This window comes from Narcine bancroftii, chromosome 11 (assembly GCF_036971445.1).
Source record: "Narcine bancroftii isolate sNarBan1 chromosome 11, sNarBan1.hap1, whole genome shotgun sequence".
NCBI lineage: Eukaryota > Metazoa > Chordata > Chondrichthyes > Torpediniformes > Narcinidae > Narcine > Narcine bancroftii.
In genome coordinates, this window is record NC_091479.1 from 104,728,736 (window position 1) to 104,751,851 (window position 23,116).

At 48.7% G+C, this 23,116-nt stretch overlaps 1 protein-coding gene across 4 annotated transcripts in view; it reads right to left on the reverse strand.

The window, feature by feature from the left end:
- Positions 1-642: 642 nt before the first annotated feature.
- The window catches only part of LOC138746274 (serine/threonine-protein kinase 38-like), a 58,153-nt gene continuing 35,679 nt past the window's right edge, over positions 643-23,116 (reverse strand). For all 4 annotated transcript variants that reach the window (XM_069904443.1, XM_069904442.1, XM_069904445.1 and 1 more), the window contains exons 6-14: positions 21,753-21,876; positions 19,300-19,454; positions 17,614-17,716; positions 17,451-17,512; positions 14,470-14,587; positions 12,180-12,303; positions 11,955-12,050; positions 7,663-7,754; positions 643-6,514 (exon numbers count right to left, since the gene is read on the reverse strand). In XM_069904443.1, coding sequence (XP_069760544.1) covers positions 6,387-6,514; positions 7,663-7,754; positions 11,955-12,050; positions 12,180-12,303; positions 14,470-14,587; positions 17,451-17,512; positions 17,614-17,716; positions 19,300-19,454; positions 21,753-21,876 — 1,002 coding nt within the window. In that variant the 3' untranslated portion in view covers positions 643-6,386. The remainder of the gene's footprint in view (positions 6,515-7,662; positions 7,755-11,954; positions 12,051-12,179; positions 12,304-14,469; positions 14,588-17,450; positions 17,513-17,613; positions 17,717-19,299; positions 19,455-21,752; positions 21,877-23,116) is intronic.

Below are 23,116 nucleotides of genomic sequence, written 5' to 3' on the forward strand. Positions count from 1 at the left end.
AGCTGGCAAACGGGTCCAACTGGTTCATTCACAAAGCTCGGGTTTGCTGGGATTTAAGGTCCTACATCACCTACAAAACAAGGTCAACACGGAAGGGAAAGCTAATCTAGAAATTCCACTTGCATCAGTAGCCACCCGTTTCACTTCTCCATCCCATTCCCTTGCTGACATCTCTGCCCATGGTCTCATGCACGGCCAGACTGAGACCACCTGCAAGTTGGAGGAACAGCATCTCTTGTCTGGGCCTCCTCCAACTGGATGTCATTAATATCAATTTCTCTGGCTTCCATTAACCCCCTACATCACTTCACTTCCTCCCCCCCTCCCCCCCCAGTTCTGTCTCTCCTCTCCCTGTCTCCTTTCGCACAAACATAATAAATTCTCACCTCTTCCCTTATCCCATGAACCCCTTGTGTGGATTTGGATTCCTCCCCCAGCCGCACCATCTCTATTCTGAGATTTCCTGCTTCTGGCTCATTCTGCTTATTTCTTGAGGAAGGGCTCGGCCCGAAAAGTCAGCGATCTATCTTTGCCTCCTTTAGATGCTGAAAGGACATTAATGTGCGCACAAAAGGTTCATTACCTAAAATAATGTAGTAATTAATAATTAGACTAATTGAAAATAATCTCTTCACTTAGAACTTGGAATACAATTGTATATATTATATTAAAACGTGCCAGTACAGTTTTATCAGCCATGGAGAAAGGCTGGGCCAAAATGATCTTGAAACCATTTCAAGTTTACATTTGCACAAGCATGCAGAGCGCACGTACTTTTGTCACAGGAAAAAAAGTTGTACAACATAAGATATTTGTGCACACTGGCGACTAAACATTAGAGGAAAATTGGTGGTCATCCTGAAGTCCATGAACATCCCCTTTGTCTTGACAACGTTGAGACTCACACCATTTCACAAGATTTTCCACCTGTGGTCTCTTCTTGGGTCAGTTTGAAGTTCCAGCAACATGCTGATTAATTGAAGATGTTTTTAGGACCTTGTCAGTCCTGTTGGTTAGTTTGAAAACAGTCACTGCAATGGCATTCCTTGGAATGAGAAAAAACCTGAGTCTCATTGAAAGGAACTGTCTGTATTAATCCCAGAAATCAGCCCTGGGTCTTCAAGGACTTATTCAGGATTCCTGATTAGTACACAAGCCCATTACCTGCTTCAAATGTAGTCAGGCCCTTCTGGCCCACGAGCCCGTACTGCCCAAATACACCAATTAACCTACAACTCCCATACATTTATGCAGATTAGGGAGCAGGTCCAGAAGAATGAGGGGGAATTGAGGGGGAATTGAGGGGGAACCTCATAGAAGCATTTCAAATGTTGAAAGGCCTGGACAGAGTAGATGTGGCAAAGTTCTTTTTCCCCATGTCTTGGGCAAGAGGGCACAATCTCAGGAATGAAGGGCGTGCATTTAAAACAAAGATGCGGAGGAATTTCTTCAGCCAGAGTGATGAAGCTCTGGAATTTGCTACCATGGGCAGTTGTGGAGTCCAGGTCGTTGGATGTACTTAAGGCAAAGATTGATAGGTATCTAAATAGTTAAGTATCAAACTGGAAGTCTGTAACTATACTGGTGTGCCTCAGGGGTCTGTGTTGGGACCAATGTTGTCTATATCAATGATCTGGATGATAATGTTAATTGGATCAGCAAGTTTGCAGATGACACAAAGATTGGAGGCGTCGTGGACAGTGAGGAAGATTTTCAAAGCTAGCAAAGGGATCTGGACCAGCTGGGAGAGTGGAGTTTAATGCAGATAAGTGTGAGGTGATGCATTTTGGAAGGGCAAACTAAGGTAAGACGTACACAGTAAATGATGAGAATACAGATACATTGTTCCCTGAAGGGTTGTGAAGATGGTGTCGCAAGTGGACAGGGTTGTAAAGAAAGCTTTTGGCATCTTAGCCTTTATAAATCAAAGTATTGAGTACAGGAGTTGGGATGTTATGTTGGGATTGTACAAGACATTGGTGAGGCCAAATTCAGAATATTATGTGCAGTTCTGGGCTCCTAACTAAAGGAAGGATATCTGTAAGATAGAAAGAGTGCAAAGAAGACTTAATAGGATGTTGCCAGGTCTTCAGGAGTTGAGTTACAGGAAAAGATTAAACAGGTGAGGACTTTATCTCTTAGAGCGAAGAAGAATGAGGTGAGATTTGATTGAGGTTTATAGGATATTGAGAGGTATAGACAGAGTGGATGCAAATAGGCCTTTTCCATTTAGATTGGGGGAGATAAATACAAGAGGACATAGTTTTATGCTGAAAGGGGAAAGGTTTAGGGGGAAGTTCTTCACTCAGAGAGTGGTGGGAGTGTGGAATGAGCTGCCATCTGATGTGATAAATGCGGGCTCAATCTTGTATGGTAAGAATAAGGGAAAGGTCCGAAGGGTTATGGCATGGGAGCAGGTCAGTGGGACTAGCAAGATGATGGTCAGCACAGATTAGAGGGGAAGAATGGCCTGTTTTCTGTGCTGTAGTGTTCTATGGTATATCTTCTGGGCTTAACATTCAGGTGAGCAGCCAAAGTTGGGAAAGCAGTTAGCCCAACACCATTATAACACCAGCAATTAGGACCAGAGTTCAAATCCCATGCTGTCTGTAAGGAGTTTGCATGTTCTCCCTGTGTCTGCATGGGTTTCCCCAGTGGCTCCCACCATTTGAAACATTCCAGGGGTGTAGGTCAATTGAGCAGCATGGACTCCTGGGCCAAAATGGCCTGTTTCCGTGCTGTATGTCTAAATTTAAAAATAATAAATCTAATTTCAAGGTGTAAATGCAGAATAAGCAGCAGATTTGAGATGGTGCTCAGAGAATTGGATGGAAGTGAGTGAAAGAGAAAAGCTGAATAAGGTGGAGAGATCAGGTCAAGAATGTCATGTGTGGCTGGAATCTACTGGGTGATGGATCATCCTGGAGAGAGCTGGTCTATCAGATTTCTGTCAGATCAGGAGTTTGAGGAGATTTGGTATTCACCAAAGATTCGCAAAATTCCACTGGTTTAACATGGACAGCATTCTGACCAGATGCATCACTCTCTGGTACAGAGGTGCCAATTCACAGGACAGGAAAATCTACAGAGGATTGTTTATTCAGCTCCAGCACAGGCTTCACTCCCCACTCCATTAAGGACATCAACAAGAGGCGGTGTCTCAAGAAAGCAGCTTCTATCCTCAAGGACCTCCACCACCCAGGCCACACCCTCTTCACTCTACTACCATCGGGGAAAAGGTCCAGGAGCCTGAAGACGAGCGCCTAGAGGCACAAGGACTGCTTCTTCCCCTCCGCCATCACATTCCTGAATAATCAATGAACCACCACATTTTTCTCTTTTTGCACTAATTATTTATTTTTAAATACATTTACATTTCTGTAAATTTATAGCAATTTTGCACCTATTTTTAGACATGCAGCATGGTAACAGGTCCTTCCGGCCCACGAGCCCCTGCCGCCCAATTACACCCAATTGTCCTACAACCCCCAGTCCGTTTTTGGAGGATGGGAGGAAACCGGAGCCCCCGGAGAAAACCCACGCACAGTACAAACTCCTTACAGACAGCGCGGGATTCGAACCCTGCTCCTGAACGCTGGTGCTGTGAAGACGTTGCGCTACGTGCCGCCCCAATGTACAATACCGCTGCCGCAAAACAACACATTTTGTGGCACGTTCGTGGCAATAAACCTGATACGGAGTCATTTCCCCCATCAGACCACACGACCTGAGCCCAGACTGGGCAAACAATGACCCCTGCTGGTGTCAATGTTCAACTGCAGATCCTTCTGCAATGATGCCTGGGTACCTGCGGTGTTTAATAACTAGGGTATCACTGCAGGAAATAAAGAACATGGCAAAGCACAGGTAGGAAGCAAGTTAGATCTACCAGCCAGGACATGGAAACACTCCTGTGGTATAATACACATTCATTCACTCATATCACATCCAATGAAAAGTCGATTCGTACTGCAGAAATAAAAACAAGAGTGCAATTTTACCGAGAAAAGTTCAGGTAAAACAGTGCAGGGAGCGCGATGAGGTCAGGTTTGTGGATTAAGAGGATCAGCGGCTGAGTTTCCCACATCGGCTGGGGGAAACTGAGAGTCGTGGACCTGCACAGGCTGCTGGAGAAGGGTTTGTGGGAGCCAGGTATTGAAGCCGGGATTTGAGAGGGATCCCAAAGGGCCCCGGGTGCTGGAGGGTTCCTTGTCATGTCGGAAGTTTGGACCTGGAGCTCGGGTGGCTGATGGATTGAACAGGAGTCTGTGCGGCTGCGAGAGCAGCTGGAGGAGAATCCACGGACACTCAGTCACTCTTTCGCTTCTCTTTCTCTGATTGTGAGGGGAGGGGGGCAACACTAATGGTCACCCTTATGGCAGGTGGGTGGCAATTTCATGTAATAGTACGTCCTGTACAATTACATGACAAAAGGATCTTGAATAGATCATCTGTAATGGGTGATCCATTCAAGAGTCTGTTAAGCAGGAAAGAAGCTTCCTTGGATCTGGAGCAGCACATTTTCAAACTCATGCATCTTCCGCCTGATGGGAGGGGCTGGAGTGGGATGGGTCCCTTAACTGTTGGCATCGTTCCCAAGGTTTAAGGGTAAACAACGAACTGTGTGAACACCTGAAGGTTTGAACGCAATGCTCTTCTGTCTCCCAGCATCTGTCCCCCTGCCATTGGCCACCCAACCTGTTCGTCCTCTCATGCTCCGCCTTGCCCTGTCCAGTTGCAATCGACTCCAATATTTCTGGCTGTTTCATCATCTCCTGGAAATGGCCATACTTTATGATATTGAAGAACAGCACCTGTTTCTCCACGCCTTTTGCCAGAGTCCGAGAGGACTGACAACCCTGCCCTGAATCACAAGGTATCAAAATGCAGCAGTGTCTCTTTCTCACTTATGACCCATTAGACCAGAATATATTGGAGCAGAAGTATGCCTTTCGACCCATTGAGACTGCCCCATCATTCCATCATGAGCTGATCCATTCTCCCACTCACCTGCCTTCTCCCCATAACCTTTGATACCTTGACTATTCAGATACCTGTCAATCTCTGCCTTAAATTATACCAATGACTGCCTGTGGTAGCAAATTCCAAAGTTTTGCCACTCTCTGGCTAAAGAAATTTCTCCACATCTCTGTTTTAAACAGGTGCCCTTCAATCCTTAAGTTGTGGCCTCTTGTCCTGGACTCCCCGACCATGGGAAACAATTTTGCCACATCTACTCTGTCCAGGCCTTGAAACATTCAAAATGCTTCTCTGATGTATCCCACCCACCCACCCCCCCCCCCCCAATTCTTCAATGCCATGGAGTTTTCTGTTAGCTCTGGCAGATGAACAAATCTTGATGAAGGGGTCAAGCCCCAAATGTTGGTTATGTGTCTTTATCTTTGCTGATTGACCTGCAGAGTTTCTCCAGCTTTGTGTTTTTATTTCAACCATAGTATCTACCGACTTTCGTGTTTTACTCCTGGCATTATAAAAATCTTCCTGCTTTTCTCTGGTGTGGGACTTGGACCCACCACCTACACCAAGTGAGATTACATAAAACAAAACAGGAGGTCACTCAAGAGCTAAAGTAACCGGTGCATGGCATTGGGAAGGGAGGGCTGGTGAATACTGAAAGCTCGTTTCTGCACCACCAAATCTGGCTGTTGTGTAGACCCCAACTACATGAGAGAACTGTAATGCAGCTACAACTGGAAGGTTCAGGGGTAAACAAAAACACACGGATACCAATTTACACACAGAAATACCCCCAAAGCAGCAACGTGGTTACTGACCAGATCCTCTGCTTAATTGTGACCTCAGTTGTGCCCAGCACACAGGGGCCTCGGAGTCTTTAAATACTCACATGGAAACAATGGGGAGGCCTTGATTCAATGATACCTTTGCCACTGCACTGGAGTCAGGCTGTGTTACCCTTGAGCTAGTAGAGTGGGAGTCCAGAGTATGTGATTCACCTGTGAGACCAACACTATCTCAGCATGCAGTGTCATAATGTGCAGGCTTCCAGAAGGCCGATCATCTCACGACCATGAATGGGCACTTGCCACCTTCCTCTTCCCTTTCACCTCTCAGCTCAGAGGCAGCTCATCCTGTCTCGTTCCTTTATACAGTGAGGCTGAATCAGATCATTTTACCAGTGGAACCCCAGTTACGTTTTACAGAGTTGAAGGCAAGTCTGTTCTGGCTCTTCCCCCCCACCCCACCACAAAGACCATAACAGGAGGAACGCTTGGCATTGGCCCAGTGAACCCAAGTAAAGTTATGCTGTGGAGGCAGAAGCTCCTTATCCAGAGGACACCTGGGATGGGGATCTCTCCAGGAGGGCAAGCAACAAGTCACTGTAGATCCCTGGCACATCACCATTTTCAAAGCTTCTCCGACTTCATGTAGGATGGGATGGTTCCCCGAGCAGCCAAACCTTCAAATCTCTTGTACGTGTAGTTGATGAAGACCCAATCCTTCGAGTTATAATCAGATTCTGCCTCGTTTGGCACTGGAATGAAATGCAATGAGGAATTGGTTTGATCATAGAACATTCCACCATAGTACAGGCCTTCAGCCCATAATGTCGTACTGGCCTATGTAAACTACTCCACAACAATCTATCCTTTCCTTCCCTCACACCCATAACTCTCAATTGTTCTTGCACTCACGTGCCTGTCCAAGAGCCTTTGGCCCTAATGTATCAGCTTCCATCAGCACCCCTGGCAATGTATTCCAGGCCCCCACCAGCACCTCCAGCTATGCATTCCAGGCCCCCACCAGCACACTCCGGCAATGCATTCCAGGCCCCCACCAGCAACCCCAGCTATGCATTCCAGACCCCCACCAGCACACTCTGGCAATGCATTACAGGCCCCCACCAGCACACTCCGGCAATGCATTCCAGGTCCCCACCAGCACACTCCGGCAATGCATTCCAGGCCCCCACCAGCACACTCCGGGAATGCATTCCAGGCCCCCACCAGCACACTCCGGCAATGCATTCCAGGCCCCCACCTGTGTCAGAGTAAAAAAAAACTTACTGTGATATTCTGCCCGAACTCATCTCCACTCACTTTAAACACCTGTGGAATTGCCATTCCCACCCTGGGAAAAAGGGGAAGGTTGTCTACTCTATCTAAGTCCATTCATCGCTCCAAAGAGCTCGTTCAGACATTCTCCAATCCAGACAACATCCTGGCAAATCTCCTCTGCCCCCTCTCTAACACTTCCACATCCTGAAATATGGTGTCCAGACTGATCACAATATTCCAAATCTAACCAGAGCTGCAACAGTGCCTCGTGGCTTCAGAACACTGGTCACATGACCAACACAAGCTGAGAGCATGTGAAGGCCATTCAGCCCTCTTCCCCCATGCTACCTCATTGGACATCAGGAAAGAATGCTGCTCCTTGTCTTTGCAGCAGTGAACCAATGGATATTTCACACCACAAGTATGGCTCCTGGTGAGGACCAAGGAAAGTGGAGAGCAAGGCACAGCACTCCTCCACAGGGTCCTACTGCCTCCTTGTTACACTAACAGCCTCATACAGGTTTTAAATTGCTTGTAGAAAGGGCCGGCTGTTGTTTTATTTTTTTTAAACTTCAACCACGGTATCTTTCCTGTTTCACTTGGAACTTGACCAAATCTTTTGTACCTGGCTGCAAGATATCAGAATCAGGAAACTCATCAAAATTGGAAGTGTCGTCGATGCTCCTTATTTCAATTGGAATTGGTGCCGGGCGCTCTCTGTCAAACAGAAATACACAAAGGTTAACTTTCCCTCCAAACATCCTCTCTCAGCTGCAGATGCAGGGATCAATGAGCAAAGAAAAGCTGGAGAGACTCAGCAGGTCAGACAGTATCCGTGGGTAGAAATGGTGTATCAACATGATGGGTTGGGATCCTTTACCCTCCCGAATGAAATTGCCAACATCAGGTGCGTGATCTCTATGATGGAGTAAAATGTTCCCAGACACTTCTCAGGAACATTAGTCGGGTTGCAAAAAGTAGGTTTCAGGAAATTGAGAAAGTGGGAAATTTTGGAAGGGGTATCTCCAGGCTTCTGGTCCCAGGGAGTTGAAGGCACAGCCACTAATGGAGTGGTGAGAATCCAGACCTGCAGAATTGGAGAACAGAGGTCTTGGGTTACAGAGAATCTATGGAGAGACCAAACTCTCACATTGAGCAGGGAGACCCCTTACTTTCTGCTACTTCAAAGGTGATGAGGTAATAACCAGATGGAGCACAATGTTGGTAAATGTGAGATTCTCCCCTTTGGAAGGAAAAACGAAAAGTGGTTGCAGCATGCTGCCAAGTAGAAGGGCTTGGGAGTGCTTGTGCATGAATCGCAAAAGGTTTGTTTGCAGGTGATCAATAATGCAAATTGAATGCTGGCCTTCATTGTTGGAGGGATTGAATTTAAGAGCAGGGAGGTTCTGCTGCAGCTGTACGAGGTCCTGCATCCGGAGAACTGTGTGCAGTTCTGGTCTCCTTACTTGAGGAAGGATGTACTGGCTTTGGAGGGGGTGCAGAGGAGGTTCACCAGGTTGATCCTGGAGATGAAGGAGAGATCAAGTTGTCTGGCGCTGTACTCACTAGATTTTATACGAATGACAGGGGATCTTACAGAAAATTATCAATGGCATAGTTAAGATAGAGGTCCAGTTGATCATCTGGACCAATCGTTCCCATTGTTAGAGGAGACCAGACTAGGGGATATAGTCTCAAGATCCAGGGGAGTAGACTGAGGACAGAGATGAGAGGAACTGCTTTTCCTAGAAGGGGGTGAATCTGTGGAATTCGCTGCTCATTGAAGCAGTGGAGGCGACCTCAGTAAATATACTTAAGACAAGGTTGGATAGATTTTTACACAGTGGGGGAATTAAGGGATATGGGGAAAAGGCAGGTCAGTGGAGATGAGCCCATCACTAGATCAGCCATGATCTCACTGAATGGCAGAGCAGGCTCGACGGGCCGGATGGCCTCCTACTGCTCCTATTTCTTATGTTCTTAACCAAAGAGGGCAACGCAGTGAACAATGTGAAGTTGGAGGTGAGTCAGGTCCCTTGGAGAGGAAGGGTCAATCACTATTTTGGGTGTGTGGACCCTTTACGGAAACTACAGTGGAAGTGAATTAGATGGCAGGAGGCAGCCCTGCAGATCTGGCACAGCCTGTTATGGAATGCACGGTCACAGGTGAAGTCAGCATCGGTCCCTAGCTGCCCCAGAGAAGGTGGTGGAGAGTTGCCCTCAGGATGCATGCAGTCCTGTAGGTGAAGCTCTTCCCACGCCAGTGTGGGGGAGGGAGGATGTCAGTCAAGGTTCAGTACACTCAGCCCCTATAGCCCCACTGTGGAAGTGTCTATACTTTCACTGCTGCTTTTACAAGCCTTGCAAGGATTGAGTGCAATAAGAACATAAAGAAATAGGAGCAGGAGTAGGCCATTTGGCCCATCGAGCCTGCTCGAGCAATGAGATAATTTAGATCAACTGGGAGAATGGGCCAAAAAAATGGCAGATGGAGATTAATGCAGATAAGTGAGGTGATGCACTTTGGAAGGGCATACAAGGTCGGACATGCACAGTAAATGAGGGGGCACTGAGGAGTGTGGAGAAGCAGAGAGATCTGGGAATACAGATACATTGTTCCCTGAAGGTGGCGTCGCACGTAGACAAGGTTGTAAAGAAAGCTTTTTGCATCTTAGCCTTTATAAATCAAAATATTTAGGAGTTGGGGTGTTATAAGACTTTGAGGAAGCCAAATTTAGAATTTTGTGTGCAGTTCTGGTCGCTTAACTACAGGAAGGATATCGATAAGTTTGAAAGAGTGCAGAGATTTACTAGGATGTTGCCAGGTCTTCAGGAGTTGCATTACAGGGAAAAATTAAGCAGGTTAAGACTTTATTCCTTGGAGCGAAGAATGAGGGGAGATATGATAGAGGTTTGCAAAATTATGAGAGGTATAGACAGAGTGGATATGAGTAGGCTCTTTCCACTTAGATTGGAGAGATAAATGAGAGTTATTTTTAAGCTGAAAGGGGAAAGGTTTAGGGGGAACATTAGGGGGAAGTTCAGAGAGTGGTGGGAGAGTGGAACGAGCTGCTATCCAATGTGGTGAATACGGGCTTGATCTTGTGTTTTAAGAATAAATTGGATAAATGCATGGATGAGAGAGGCCTGGAGAGTCATGGAATGGGAGCAGGTCAGTGGGACTAGCAAGTTGGTCAACATGGACTAGAGGGACCAAATGGCCTGATTTCTGTGTTGAGGCATTCTATGATTACATCCTGTTGACTTGAGAATCGATGCTGTTTGATCTCAGATCTATTCCCATCTACAGAAGATTTCCAAGTTCCTGCCTTCTCTGATACCCAATCTCTCTGACCTTCAGATTCTCAAGTCGTCCCTTTTATTTGTTGTTCATACCATGCTCGTACAGTAAAGACAAGATAGTGTTTCTCCAGGACTACGGAGCATATTTACATAAATACGTTAGAATAGTTAAACACTTTAAAATATTAAGCCATAAAAGTCCACGGTACATTATCCACATATGTTCTGGAAATTCAGAAGCCTGATGACTTGGGGGGGAAAAAAGCTGTTGCCCAATCTGGACGCAAGGGTCCAAGTGCTACGGTATGTCCTACTGAATGCATAAGGGAGAACAGTTTACATGAGGGGTGTGTGGAGTCCTTCACAATGTTTATTGCCTTTCACCTGCATCAAGTTGTCGATGTCAGTCATGGTAGGAAGGGGTTCTCCAATTATATTTACCACTGGCTTCACTATCCTCTGCAGGGTCTTGCGGTCCGGGAAGGTACAGCTTCCAAACCAAGCAGTGATGCAGTTGCACAGGATGCTCTCAATACATCCTCTGTAGAATGTAATGAGGATGGAGGGTGGGAGATTGACTTTCCTCAGCCTTTGCAGGAAGTAGAGGCGCAGCTGGGTTTTCTTGGCTATGGAGCTGGGGTTAAGGGACCAGGTGAGATTTTCTGCCAAGTGCACTCCAAGGAACTGGATACTTTTGACGACTTCAACGGTGGAGCCGTCATGGTCAACTGAGTGTGGTTCCCCCCAGGCCCTCTTGAAGTCGACAACCATCTCTTTTGTTTTATTAACGTTCAGATGCAACTTGTTGGCTCTGCACCGTCCATTAGTGACTATCTGGATGGCCTAAGGTCTCCCCGACAGGAAGTGAAGGATCCAATTGCACAGGAAGGTGTTTAGACCCAGCAGGCTCAACTTTCTTAGCAGGTACCGAGGCACGATTGTGTTGAATGCCGAACTACAAGTCCCCAAGTCCCAGACTTATCTCGGTCAGTCTCAGATGGATGGAAAGAAACCTCTTAAAATCCCAGCAACAATTCAGGCAAGTGTAAGGGGAATGGAAAAATACACAGTTAATGGCAGGATTCCTAAAAGCATGGATGAGCTGAGGGATTTGATGGTCCAGAAAAACAGCTCATTGAAAGTGGCCTCACAAGTGGATGAGGTGGTCAAGGGGTTGGGTACGCTTGGCTTCATTAGGTGGGGCATTGAGTATAAAAGCCAGGAGGTCATGTTGCAGAGATACAAAACTTTGGTTGGGCTGCACTGAGAGTACTGTGTGCAGTTCTGGTCGCCCCATTACAGGAAGGATGTGGAGGCTTTGCAAAGGGTACAGGTGGGATTTGCCTAGGGTGTTGCCTAGTTTAAAGGTTATAAGCTATGGGGAGAGGTTAGACAAACATGGGAAGTTTCCCTGGAGCATGGGAGGCTGATGGGAGACCTGATAGAGGAGTATAAAATCATGAATGTTATTAAGGTGGACAGTCAGAATCATTTCCCTGAGGTAAAAGAGCATTTCTTCCCCAGACCACATCACAGTTCTGTGATTCTGCCCAACACCAAAGTGGAGCACACCTCCTTCCTTTCCTTGCCGTGTTCTCCCACCGCTGAGCTTACCTGGTGTGTTCCCAGTCGATTCCTTCGAAAAAAGGGTGGTTTTTAATCTCCTCCACTCCACCAGCTCCGATTCTCTCACCAGCTCCACAACAAAACCTGAGGGCGAGCAACAGAGAACATCATGGAGTCAACATTCCGAGACAACTCTGGTGAGAGCATCTCCCTTTACCACCCACACAACCAACACTTGGCTATGTATTCAGCCACCAGGTGAGACCACCGTACCTCAGGATCAGATCCCTTGATCTGTCGGAGATTGGAACCTCTGGGGGGAAGGTCAGAGTTTCCTTCCAGTTCATTACTTTTCGATAGGTTTCTTGAGGGGTCTCAGAGCAGAAGGGAGGATACCCTGAAAAATTGGCAACAGTCAGCATCACATCCTCAGGACTTCACAGGTAAATGGAGGTCAGTCCGGCTAAAAGGCAGCAAACTTGGGGCTCTCAATAATCATTTCAACTGGAACCTACAATCATAACTGTACAAACCATGGAGAATATCCTGTCCGATGCATCACCACATGGTACAGGAACTGCTCTCCCCGATTCTGCAAGAAACTACGGAGTTGTGAATGCAGCTCAGTGTACCAGATCCCCCTCCTCTCCATCACACCACACTCCTTTCTGCCACACCCCCTGCCCTCCGTTGGCCCTTCCCTCTGGCATCTCCCAGTCTCAGGAAAGCAGACAACTCACTAAAGGGCCCATCCTACCCCCTCCTCCTCCTTCCGTTAGACAGAAGAAAGTTAAAAACACACACATCCAACTTCAAGGACCATTTCCTCCCTGCTATCATCAGACCTTTGAATGGGCCTCCCTTTAGGGAAGATAGATGCCTTGCTCTAATTACCTGCATCTTTCTCTTCAGCACGAGCCCCCAGGCTGACTTCCCTGACACTTTTCATTGAATTGAGATTCATGTGACAACACACAATTCAATTCATTCAGCCCCATACTGCCCAGAGTGAACTCCCTCTCCCCCACCTGATTCACCTGTTGCCTTGCACCATAACTAATTCGAGGGCTTGTCCAGATACCAGTCAATGACCCAGCTTCAACCAAGGTGGGAAAGTCCAGGTCAAGAGGGCTTAGCTTCAGGATTGAAGGGTGTCAGCTTAGAACACAGACGCGGAGGAATTTCTTCAGCCAGAGGGTTGTGTATCTGTGGAATTTGTTGCCACAGGCAGTTGTGGAGGCTGGGTCATTGGGGGTATTTAAGGCAGAGATTGATGGATTATTGATTAGCCATAGCATCAAAGGCTATACTGACCAACTGGATCATGATCTGATACGGGGACGCCAATACCCCTGAGTGTGAACCCCTGTAAAAGATAGTGGACACAGCCCAGGACATCACAGGCAAAACCCTCCCCACTACTGAGAACATCTGTAGGAAACGCTGCCGTCGGAGAGCAGCAGCAATCATCAAGGATCCACTCCACCCAGCACACGCTCTGTTCTCACTGCTGCCATCAGGAAAGAGGTATCGGTGCCACAAAACTCGTCCCACCAGGTTCAGGAACAGCTGCTCCCCCTCCACCATCAGACTCCTCAATGACAAACTCAGTCAGGGACTCATTTAAAGACTCCTACTTGTGCACTTTATGGATTTTTTCTCTCTATTGCACAGTTTGTTTACATGTATACATTGTGTATAGTTTTTGTTGCGCTACCAGTAAGTAGTAATTCTGCCTCTCCTGCAAGAAAAAAAATCTCAGGGTTACATGTGATATCATGTACATACTCTTGACAAGAAATCTGAAATCAGTGTGGCAGGATTATTAAGCTGTTCAATTGTGTGAAGCTCCAAGTGATGCCAACAAGACCTTCAAGGTGAGAGAACCCTCCACAATGGAGAAGTGGGCAAGGTGCAGTGGGGCACTCACCTTGGCCCCAATGGGAACCATGTAATCCATGGCTGGATTTCAAATCTCTGCTCTCTAGTCCTACACCACCTGATCCAATGCCATGGCAGCAACATCATCCATGAATTTTAATTTTTAAAAACTTACTTAAAAGAATTTAGAGATACAGGATGTTATCAGTCCCTTCCGGCCACGACCCCGGGCTGCCCAAATACACCCATGTGACCAATTAACTCACTAAATGTCCTTGCAACATGAATGGAAACCAGAGCCCCTGAAGGAAACCCACTCAGATCACAGATGGAGGGGAGTGGGGGGAGGGGGGGGTGGGGGGGGGTGCAGCAGAAGGTGAGTGTGGTGTGACAGAGGGCAGGGGGATGTGATGCCCTGAGCTGCATTCACAACTCTGTAGCTTCTTGCAGTATTGGGGAGAGCATTTCCAGTACCACACGGTGATGCATCGGACAGGATATTCTCCATGTGTGTACAGTTCTGGTTACAGACAGTATCACATTCAAACCTGGGACAGGGTGAACAATGACAGATCCAGGTGGCCAATACATCCAGAGATGATTTGTACTTCGCCTCTGCCAGCTGATCGGCCCTTTCTATTGGCTCACGGCAAACTCTTAAGTGTACTGGCTATGGACATACCTATCAGCATTTCGTACATGATGACCCCCAAGGACCACCAATCGCAGAGCTTGTTGTATCCATTCTGCATGAACACCTCTGGAGCGATGTAGTCCGGGGTGCCAACGGTGGAATATGCCTGAAATGTGGAAGCAAAAGCATCATCTGGCAGAAGCCAAACAGGACGAGACATAGTCTTCCCCAGAGGAAGGGAGGCAGTGGCGGAGGGGAGAGGGAGGTCCAAATAGTCAGTCACCATTTCAGGGTGGAACACTTTAAATTTACATTGTTATCATGCTTATTTGTCACAAAATAGTGAGAACATAGGTTATCTCGAACATTCATGCCTGCACAATTTACAGAGTGTAGGATCACAATGAAAAGGAAGGTCAATTAGCACCAAGCAAGGGCAGAGTGAGAGCACTGCTATGGGGTTGATTCAAGAGCCTGACAGCTGTGGAGAAGACACAGACTTTAAGCCTGTTTGTGCGTGATTTTACACTCATGAGCCTTCTCCCTGAGTGGAATGGATCCTTCAGTGTGTTGGCTGCCATTCCCAGGCAGCGGGAGATGTCGATGGGGTCCGTTGTGCGGAACGAAACTGCATTCACCACCTTCTGACCTCGAGCAGAGCAGCTCCTGTCCCATGGGTCTGCTCTTGATGGTGCCCCAGTAGAAGTTGTTGAGGGACAGGGCAAACATGACCAACTTCTTTCCAGGCGCTGGTGCTTTCTTAACCATTGTTTTTAAACTAATTTTTTTTCAGCCATACAGTGCAATCACAGAACCTCCCAGCCAATGAGCCAGTACCACCCAATTACACCCATTAACCTGAAAATCCCGTACATCATGAAGTGTGGGAGGAAACCCACGGATTCACAGGGAGAACCTACAAACTCCTTACAGACAGCGCTGTAACAGCGTTGCACTAACCACTTATCCTACGTCAGGTCATCGGAGATATTTATTTGGAAGAACTTGGCGCTATCTACCCTATCCGGTTCAGCACCATGAAAGATACCACCCGAAATGGTAACCGGCCTGACCTGCTGAGTCCCTCCCACTTCTCACCAACTCCTCAAAGTTCCAGCATCTGTGGTTCTTGTGTTTCGCAAGAGAAACAACAGGATAATGTGGGGACAAATACTTCCATAACACGGCTGAGAATGAACACTGTCCGTTTCCCCAGCCGACTTTCACGTCTTGGTCTACAAGAGGCGGTGTCTCAAGAAAGCAGCCTCTATCCTCAAGGACCCTCACCACCCAGCCCAGGCCCTCTCCTCACTGCTACCATCAGGGAGGTGGTACAGGAGCCTGACGGAGAATATTCAGTGGCACAAGGACAGCTTCTTCCCCTCCGTCATCAGATTCCCGAATGATGAGTGAACCCCAGAGAATGCCTCACTTTGACATTTTCTTATTTGTTGAACTTTTATTTCCATATGCAGTTGGGCCCCCAATTAACCTCATTCTAACCAATATGCAGTCACCCACATATATATTTAACCATATGCCCATGGTGACACCTTTGAGCTTAAAGAGGAGAGGGGCCAGAGTAAATTGTATTGGATTTAATCACTGTGTCAGCATCAAATTATGCACTTGGATACAATCACAATCTTATCTGTTTACATTCCTCCAATTACTGGTCGAACTCCTTCCCACCGAGATTTCAGAAGTTATATCCTTAATCGGTAACTAGTATTACTGGTGACCACGATGTTGAAAACATCAGTCCTTAGTTGGAGTTTAGCTGTTCTGCTTTCCATCAAACATACACTTTTTAATCTTTCCCTCCATTGTTGGACTGACTTTTTCTTGCACTATTTTTATTTATTTTGTTTTCTATTGGTCGTCCTTCGATTCGAAGAAGACACATCACTGTGCAGTTCATCTGTGGACATGAAGGAGACTTTGCAGTCCCAGTCTGGAAGCGCAGAGTCTAGTGCAATGAGGGCACTGGAAGTCCGATGTTGGAATCGCTGTGGCTGCTGCTTTGCGACGCAGTTCACAGGTTTCCATCAGTTTTTGGCAGCGCCCATCTTCAAAACTGGTGGAAGCTTCATAGCACAGGGCTCTCCAACGGGATCTGTCAGTAGTCGCAGCTTCTAGCTCTCTTGGCTGGACGTCAGAGTAGCATAGGGTTTCCTTCACAGTGTCTTTATAGCGCTTGTGTGGATGACCTTGAAGTCTCAGGTTTTGTAAGGTGCTCTATATAAATGTTTGCCCTGTGATGCTGCCACAAACAACAAATTTTATGATATGTTCATGAGAATTAAATTCTGATTCAGGAGGCCTTGAGATGCCTTGCAGCCATTGAAGTTATCACTGCCTATCCCCTTTGTGTACTGCAAGCTTCCACAAATGATGCATAGGTCAGGACTTGGGAAGGGAATGCCCCTGCTGTTGCAGAGTGCCAGGGAATCTTCGATATCCATCTGTGGGAGCCATGGTTCAATATTTCAGGCAACCCACAACTCCTGCAGCACTCCCACAGTACAGCACTCGCGTACCTGCCTGGTGTTGGACACAGGGCAACAGGGTGGAGCTGGGAGGATTACTGTGCCCCCCCCCCCCCCCGATGTCAGAGCATTGGGATTACTGCCCCCCTGACATTGGTCCACAGTGTTCCAAACAGGAGATAGCCCAATATCCACACTGCTGTCTAAGGAAGGCCAAATAATAATCATACACCACAGAAATAGGCCCTTCAGCTCAACAGGACTGTGCTGACTGTTACCTACCTGAGCTAATTCCATTAGACTGTGTTCAACATCCCTCTAAACCTTCCGTCCCACTAACCTTCTCAAGTGGCATTGAAAACGTGATTGTTTCCCCCTCAACCTCTTTCCCACAGTCAGAGTGAACAATGTTCCAGAGGGTATTGGCAAGGGTGCTCCTTTCAGATGTGTGGGAAAGGCTGCCCCTCACGTTCCCTGTAGACTTCAGCCCTCTGACCTTGAACCCACACCCTCTGCACAGAGGTAAGAAGGAAATCTCACCAGTTGACGTCGGTTTTTCTTCCACGTTTCTGCTTTCCGTTTTGAATTCATGTCCTGGAAGGCTGGAGAGGAAGAGGTTCATTACTGATTAGTGCGCAGTAATGGCATGTGATGTCAGCTGTGGCCAGGAAGGAAGTCATGGCAGCCCCGAGAATTAACTTACTGAAGTTATTGGGAGGGTTGTGAGTGAGATTGCGGTAGAACTCGGTCCTATGAGCCTTCTTCAGTCCTGTACAGAGTCCAAAGTCAGAGAGCTTCACGTGACCCTGTAGAAGAACGAGAGAATCGTTTCCAAAAGCATTCACTGAGGACCCATGAAGAGATGCAGACGCTGCAATATGGAGCCAAACACACCCTGCTGGAGGAATTTGACCAATCGAGCAGCGTCCGTGGGAAAGAATGCTGATGGTTTGCCATTTCAACCTGAAATGTCAACCAGGACAGGTAGGGCAGGAAGTTTCCAGACTGGGAGGAGGAGAGGGGCAGGGAGTTGGGGGGGAAAGAGGGAGGGGGCAGAAGGGGTAAAAGGGGAAAGGTGGGAGATAGGATGGGGAGAGGGAGGGATAGAGAGAAAGGATGGGCAAGGGGGAGCTCACATGACCTAGCAGCAGAGATCATACTGCATGCAAAAGTCAGTTTTGGAGTCTCACAAAAGAAAACAGGCCCTTTGGTCCAACTTGTCCATGCTGACCAAGTTGACATTTTGGGCTCGTCCTGTATGCTTTAGGACCACATCCTTCGAAACTCTTTCTATCCATACATTGTTCAAATGTCTTCTGAACATTGTAATTGTGCCTGCTTCTCTAGTTCCTTCTGGCAACTCATTCCAGATACGAACCACCCTCCGAGTGAAGTTTCTACTCATGTTCCTCTTCATTCTCACACCCCTCTTCTTCAACCAATGCCCTCTAGTTCTGGAATCTCCTCCCTGGGCAAAGAGTAGGAACATAGATTTCATCTGTGCCTCCCTGTAAATCCTATGATTGACATACCAGCCTGACAGAGGCACAGTGCTCTCGGCTGTGAGAGGCAGGCCTCTTTGGCCAAACCCACATGGTTCAAGCCTGGAGCAGTCAGAGCGAACAATGTTCCAGAGGGTATAGGCAGGAGTGCTCCTTTCAGATGGTCTGCTCTCTCCTGGCACCAAAGGAAAGCTCTGGGCAGGCTGAACTGGAGTAGGTACAGATCAAAACCCAAGTCAGGAGGGTGAGAGGCCTGCTGGCAAAGGAACAGAGGACCAGATTGTTCCTCTGCTGGGTTATAGCAACACAACACTTTGGGGGGAGAGTTGGTCTTCAACCACAGATTGGGGACATTCAGCCCATCAACCTGCTATTGCAGAGGAGACGATCCTACAGATGGTGACCACTGTGGTGGACCAGTGAGGGGACCATGCAGCTAAATAACACAAAGGTGGAGGGCTGTTCATGACCCGAGATGAGGAACCCATGCAGGCTGTGGGCAACTGTGGTCAAGGGACTGCTGGAGACTGGCTGATACCTGGCTGGTACCAGGTATCAGGACTGGGATGTGAGAAGGTGCCGAGGAGGCAGAGGGCTTCCTGATTGCGTCGTAGGTTTGGATCTGGAGCTCGGGCTGCTGAGGGCTTGCACAGGGTGCAGGGGTGGTGGAGGCAAATCCACGGACACTCAGTGACTCTGGGTGTGGGGGGGTGGGGAAATGACTGTATGGAGTATTAGGCAATTTCTGCCGTCGGTGAATCTTTGTCTGCCTTATGGTAAAATAAAGGACATTTTGTGTAATATTTACATTTTCTGTTTTATTACATGACAACAAAAGAATCTTGAATCTAAGTGGTTGAATGTAAACTGAAGAGGGAGTGACTCACCCTGTTGTCCAACAGGAGGTTGTCAGGTTTAACATCTCTGTGAATGAAGCCCAGCTGGTGGATGCAGTCAATAGCCAACACCGTCTCTGCAATGTAAAACTGCGTCTCCTCCTCCGACAGGGTGTCCTTCTTCATCAACAAGGTCATCATGTCGCCTGCAGGAAGGAGGCCACCTCAGTTATTTCGTTCAGCCGTCCACAGGATCTGGGCCAATTTGTTAGCTCTCAGAACATGGGGGAAAGCTGCCACTTTCACGCACTCCAGTCTTGGTTGATGTGCTCCCACAGTGAAAAAGGATAGAGTGGCATGCAACTGGGAGGGGAATCGACAGGGGGTGTGGTTGCTTGGGTGGGGGGGTGGGGGGGTGGGGGGGTGGGGGGGGTGGGGGGGTGGGGAGAGAACCCAATTTGGGGGTGGGGGTGGGGGTGGGGGGGGGGGGTGGGGAGAGAACCCAATTTGGGGGTGGGGGTGGGGGTGGGGGGGGGGGGTGGGGAGAGAACCCAATTTGGGGGTGGGGGTGGGGGGGGGGGTGGGGAGAGAACCCAATTTGGGGGTGGGGGTGGGGGTGGGGGTGGGGGTGGGGGTGGGGGGGGGTGGGGGTGGGGGTGGGGGTGGGGGTGGGGGTGGGGGTGGGGGTGGGGGTGGGAAACAAGTTACCAGAGGGTAGGGGGGCAGGGAAATCAATGGGACAGGTTAGAGGGGGTGAGGTGGGATGTCCAGCTACCCGAGAACTGGTGAAGTTGCTGGGGTATCTGGATGTGAGACCCACATTCTGACCTGCTCATGGCAGTGGGATTCTCGTGGCCAGTTCCAATGAACTACTCCCGAAATGTTTATACTGTCAGATTTAGTGACTGCGTGGTGGTCTTGTTTGATCTGTATCCTATGGCCAAGACTGGTGGTTTCTGAGCAGTAAAACCCTCTTGTGTGTGGACCACACACCGATGCCCCCTTCAGAGAGATCGCAGCCAAACATCAGTCACCCCACTGGAGACACGTGGGAAACTACAGACACTAGAATCTGGTCAAACCATTGCTAGAGGTATTAAATAGATCAAGTAGCATCTATGGGGGAAAGGGAATGTTTAACATTTTAGACTGGAACCTTTCGTCAAGACAGATCCTATTTTCCAGCCCAGAAATCTGACCACGTCCAGACAGCAGACAACTGTGATTAGAGAGGAACTCTCTGATACAATGAGAACCCTCTGCCCTCCCTACCTCCCACAGGAGTAGGGTCAGGGGACACAGCAGGTCAAGGGGCAAAGTGCATGCTGCGGGGGGGTTCGGGGGCAAAGTGCATGCTGTGGGTGGGGGGGGTTCAGGGTACAGAGTGCGCCGGTGGAGGGGTCAGGGAACAGGGTCAGAGGGAATGCTTCCTCAGATGTTAATGATCTAATGGATCAATGTGGATCCTTAATGCCATGGAGATCCTGTTTGCTCCTTGAATCCTCCAATGAGATTATCCACCTCCATCCTGGGGAAAGAGGGCCTTGGTTTACTCAATGGGACGGCCCGTCCCCAGACCCCCCCCCCAGTGTGAGCCCCTCCCCAGTGTGAGCCCCTCCCCCCGTGTGAGCCCCTCCCCCCGTGTGAGCCCCTCCCCCGTGTGAGCCCCTCCCCCCGTGTGAGCCCCTCCCCCCGTGTGAGCCCCTCCCCCCGTGTGAGCCCCTCCCCCCGTGTGAGCCCCTCCCCCCGTGTGAGCCCCTCCCCCCGTGTGAGCCCCTCCCCCCGTGTGAGCCCCTCCCCCCGTGTGAGCCCCTCCCCCCGTGTGAGCCCCTCCCCCCGTGTGAGCCCCTCCCCCCGTGTGAGCCCCTCCCCCCGTGTGAGCCCCTCCCCCGTGTGAGCCCCTCCCCCCGTGTGAGCCCCTCCCCCCGTGTGAGCCCCTCCCCCCGTGTGAGCCCCTCCCCCCGTGTGAGCCCCTCCCCCCGTGTGAGCCCCTCCCCCCGTGTGAGCCCCTCCCCCGTGTGAGCCCCTCCCCCCGTGTGAGCCCCTCCTCCCCGTGTGAGCCCCTCCCCCCGTGTGAGCCCCTCCCCCGTGTGAGCCCCTCCCCCCGTGTGAGCCCCTCCCCCCGTGTGAGCCCCTCCCCCCGTGTGAGCCCCTCCCCCCGTGTGAGCCCCTCCCCCCGTGTGAGCCCCTCCCCCAGTGTGAGCCCCTCCCCCAGTGTGAGCCCCTCCCCCAGTGTGAGCCCCTCCCCCAGTGTGAGCCCCTCCCCCAGTGTGAGACCCCCCCCAAATTCCATCTGCTGATGATCTAATAAAGGGGCTGATGAAGTGAATCCTATTGTTGAACCTTCAGTGGATCCTTTCGTCCTATCCTCTTCCCTCCAAAATCACCCTCACCCCAACAGTACTGAACCTGCCCCTTCTGGGTCCCGGGTGTAACCCGACTGCAAGAGAAGTGGTTCCACCTGGGCCCTCAGAGGGACACAGATTGAGGAGATGTTCACTCACCTCCCGGCAGGAACTCCATGATTAGATACAGGTTCCTCTTGTCCTGGAAGCTGTAGAACATTCTGACCACCCAAGCGCCATCTACCTCGACCAGAATGTCCCTCTCCGCCCGAATATGAGCCACCTGCATTGATAACGCAGCACAAGGTCACCACACAACGGGGGACTTATTGGATGGCTCAAAAGCACTGTTTTAGAGTAATGTAAAAGTTCAAGCACCATCCTTGGGGGAAGAAAGAACAGTCGCTGCTTCAGGCCAGAAGCTTTCCTCGTGGAACCTGAAGGGTGACTTTTTTTAATATAGAGAGAGCAGGTTAATGGAACATGCCATCAGAGCAGGTGGTTGAGGCAGGAAATATCGCAATGCATGAGCAACATTTGGACAGATACATGGCCAACAACAACCTTGCACCCAACGTTGAAAAATCCAAGGAGATGATTGTGGACTTCAGGAGGAAGTTCTCATCGAAGGGTCAGCAGTGGAGAGGGTCAAGAACTTCAAATTCCAGGGTGTCAACATCTCTGAGGATCTGTCCTGGAGCCTCCATGTTGATGTAATCACGAAGGCTCTCCAACAGCAATACCTTGTGAAGTATTTGAGGAGATTCGGTATGTCACCAAAGACTCTCGAAACTTCTACAGGTGTACTGTGGAGAGCATTCTGGCTGGTTTCATCACCGCCTGGTGCAGAGGCGCCAACTCTCAGGACAAGAATAAACTCCAGAGGGTTGTTAACTCAGCCTGTGACATCACAGGCACCAGACTTCACTCCATCAAGAATATCAGCACGAGGCGGGGTCTTAAAAAAGTAAACTCTAATCTCAAAGACCCCCACCACCCAGGTCATACCCCCTTCACACTGCCTCCATGGGAAAAAGGTACAGGAGCCCAAAGACGACCACTCAGCAGCACAAGGACAGCTTCTTCCCCTCCGCCATCAGATTCTTGAATGATCAATGAACCACAGACACTGCCTCACTTTGTCTTTTTCTTGCATCATTTTTATATATTGTTGTAAGGTGGTTTGTATGGATTCTTACACTGTGACGCTATTGCAAAACAATGAATTTTGTGACTTGTTCATGACAATAAATTCTGATTCTGCATAGAATTAGAATCAATTACAATCAGAATTTATTCACTGTATAGAATTAGAATCAATTACAATCAGAATCTATTGACTGTATAGAATTAGAATCAATTACAATCAGAATTTATTGATTCTGTAAAGAATTAGAATCAATTACAATCAGAATTTATTGATTCTGTAAAGAATTAGAATCAATTACAATCAGAATTTACTGATTCTGTAAAGAATTAGAATCAATTACAATCAGAATTTATTGATTCTGTAAAGAATTAGA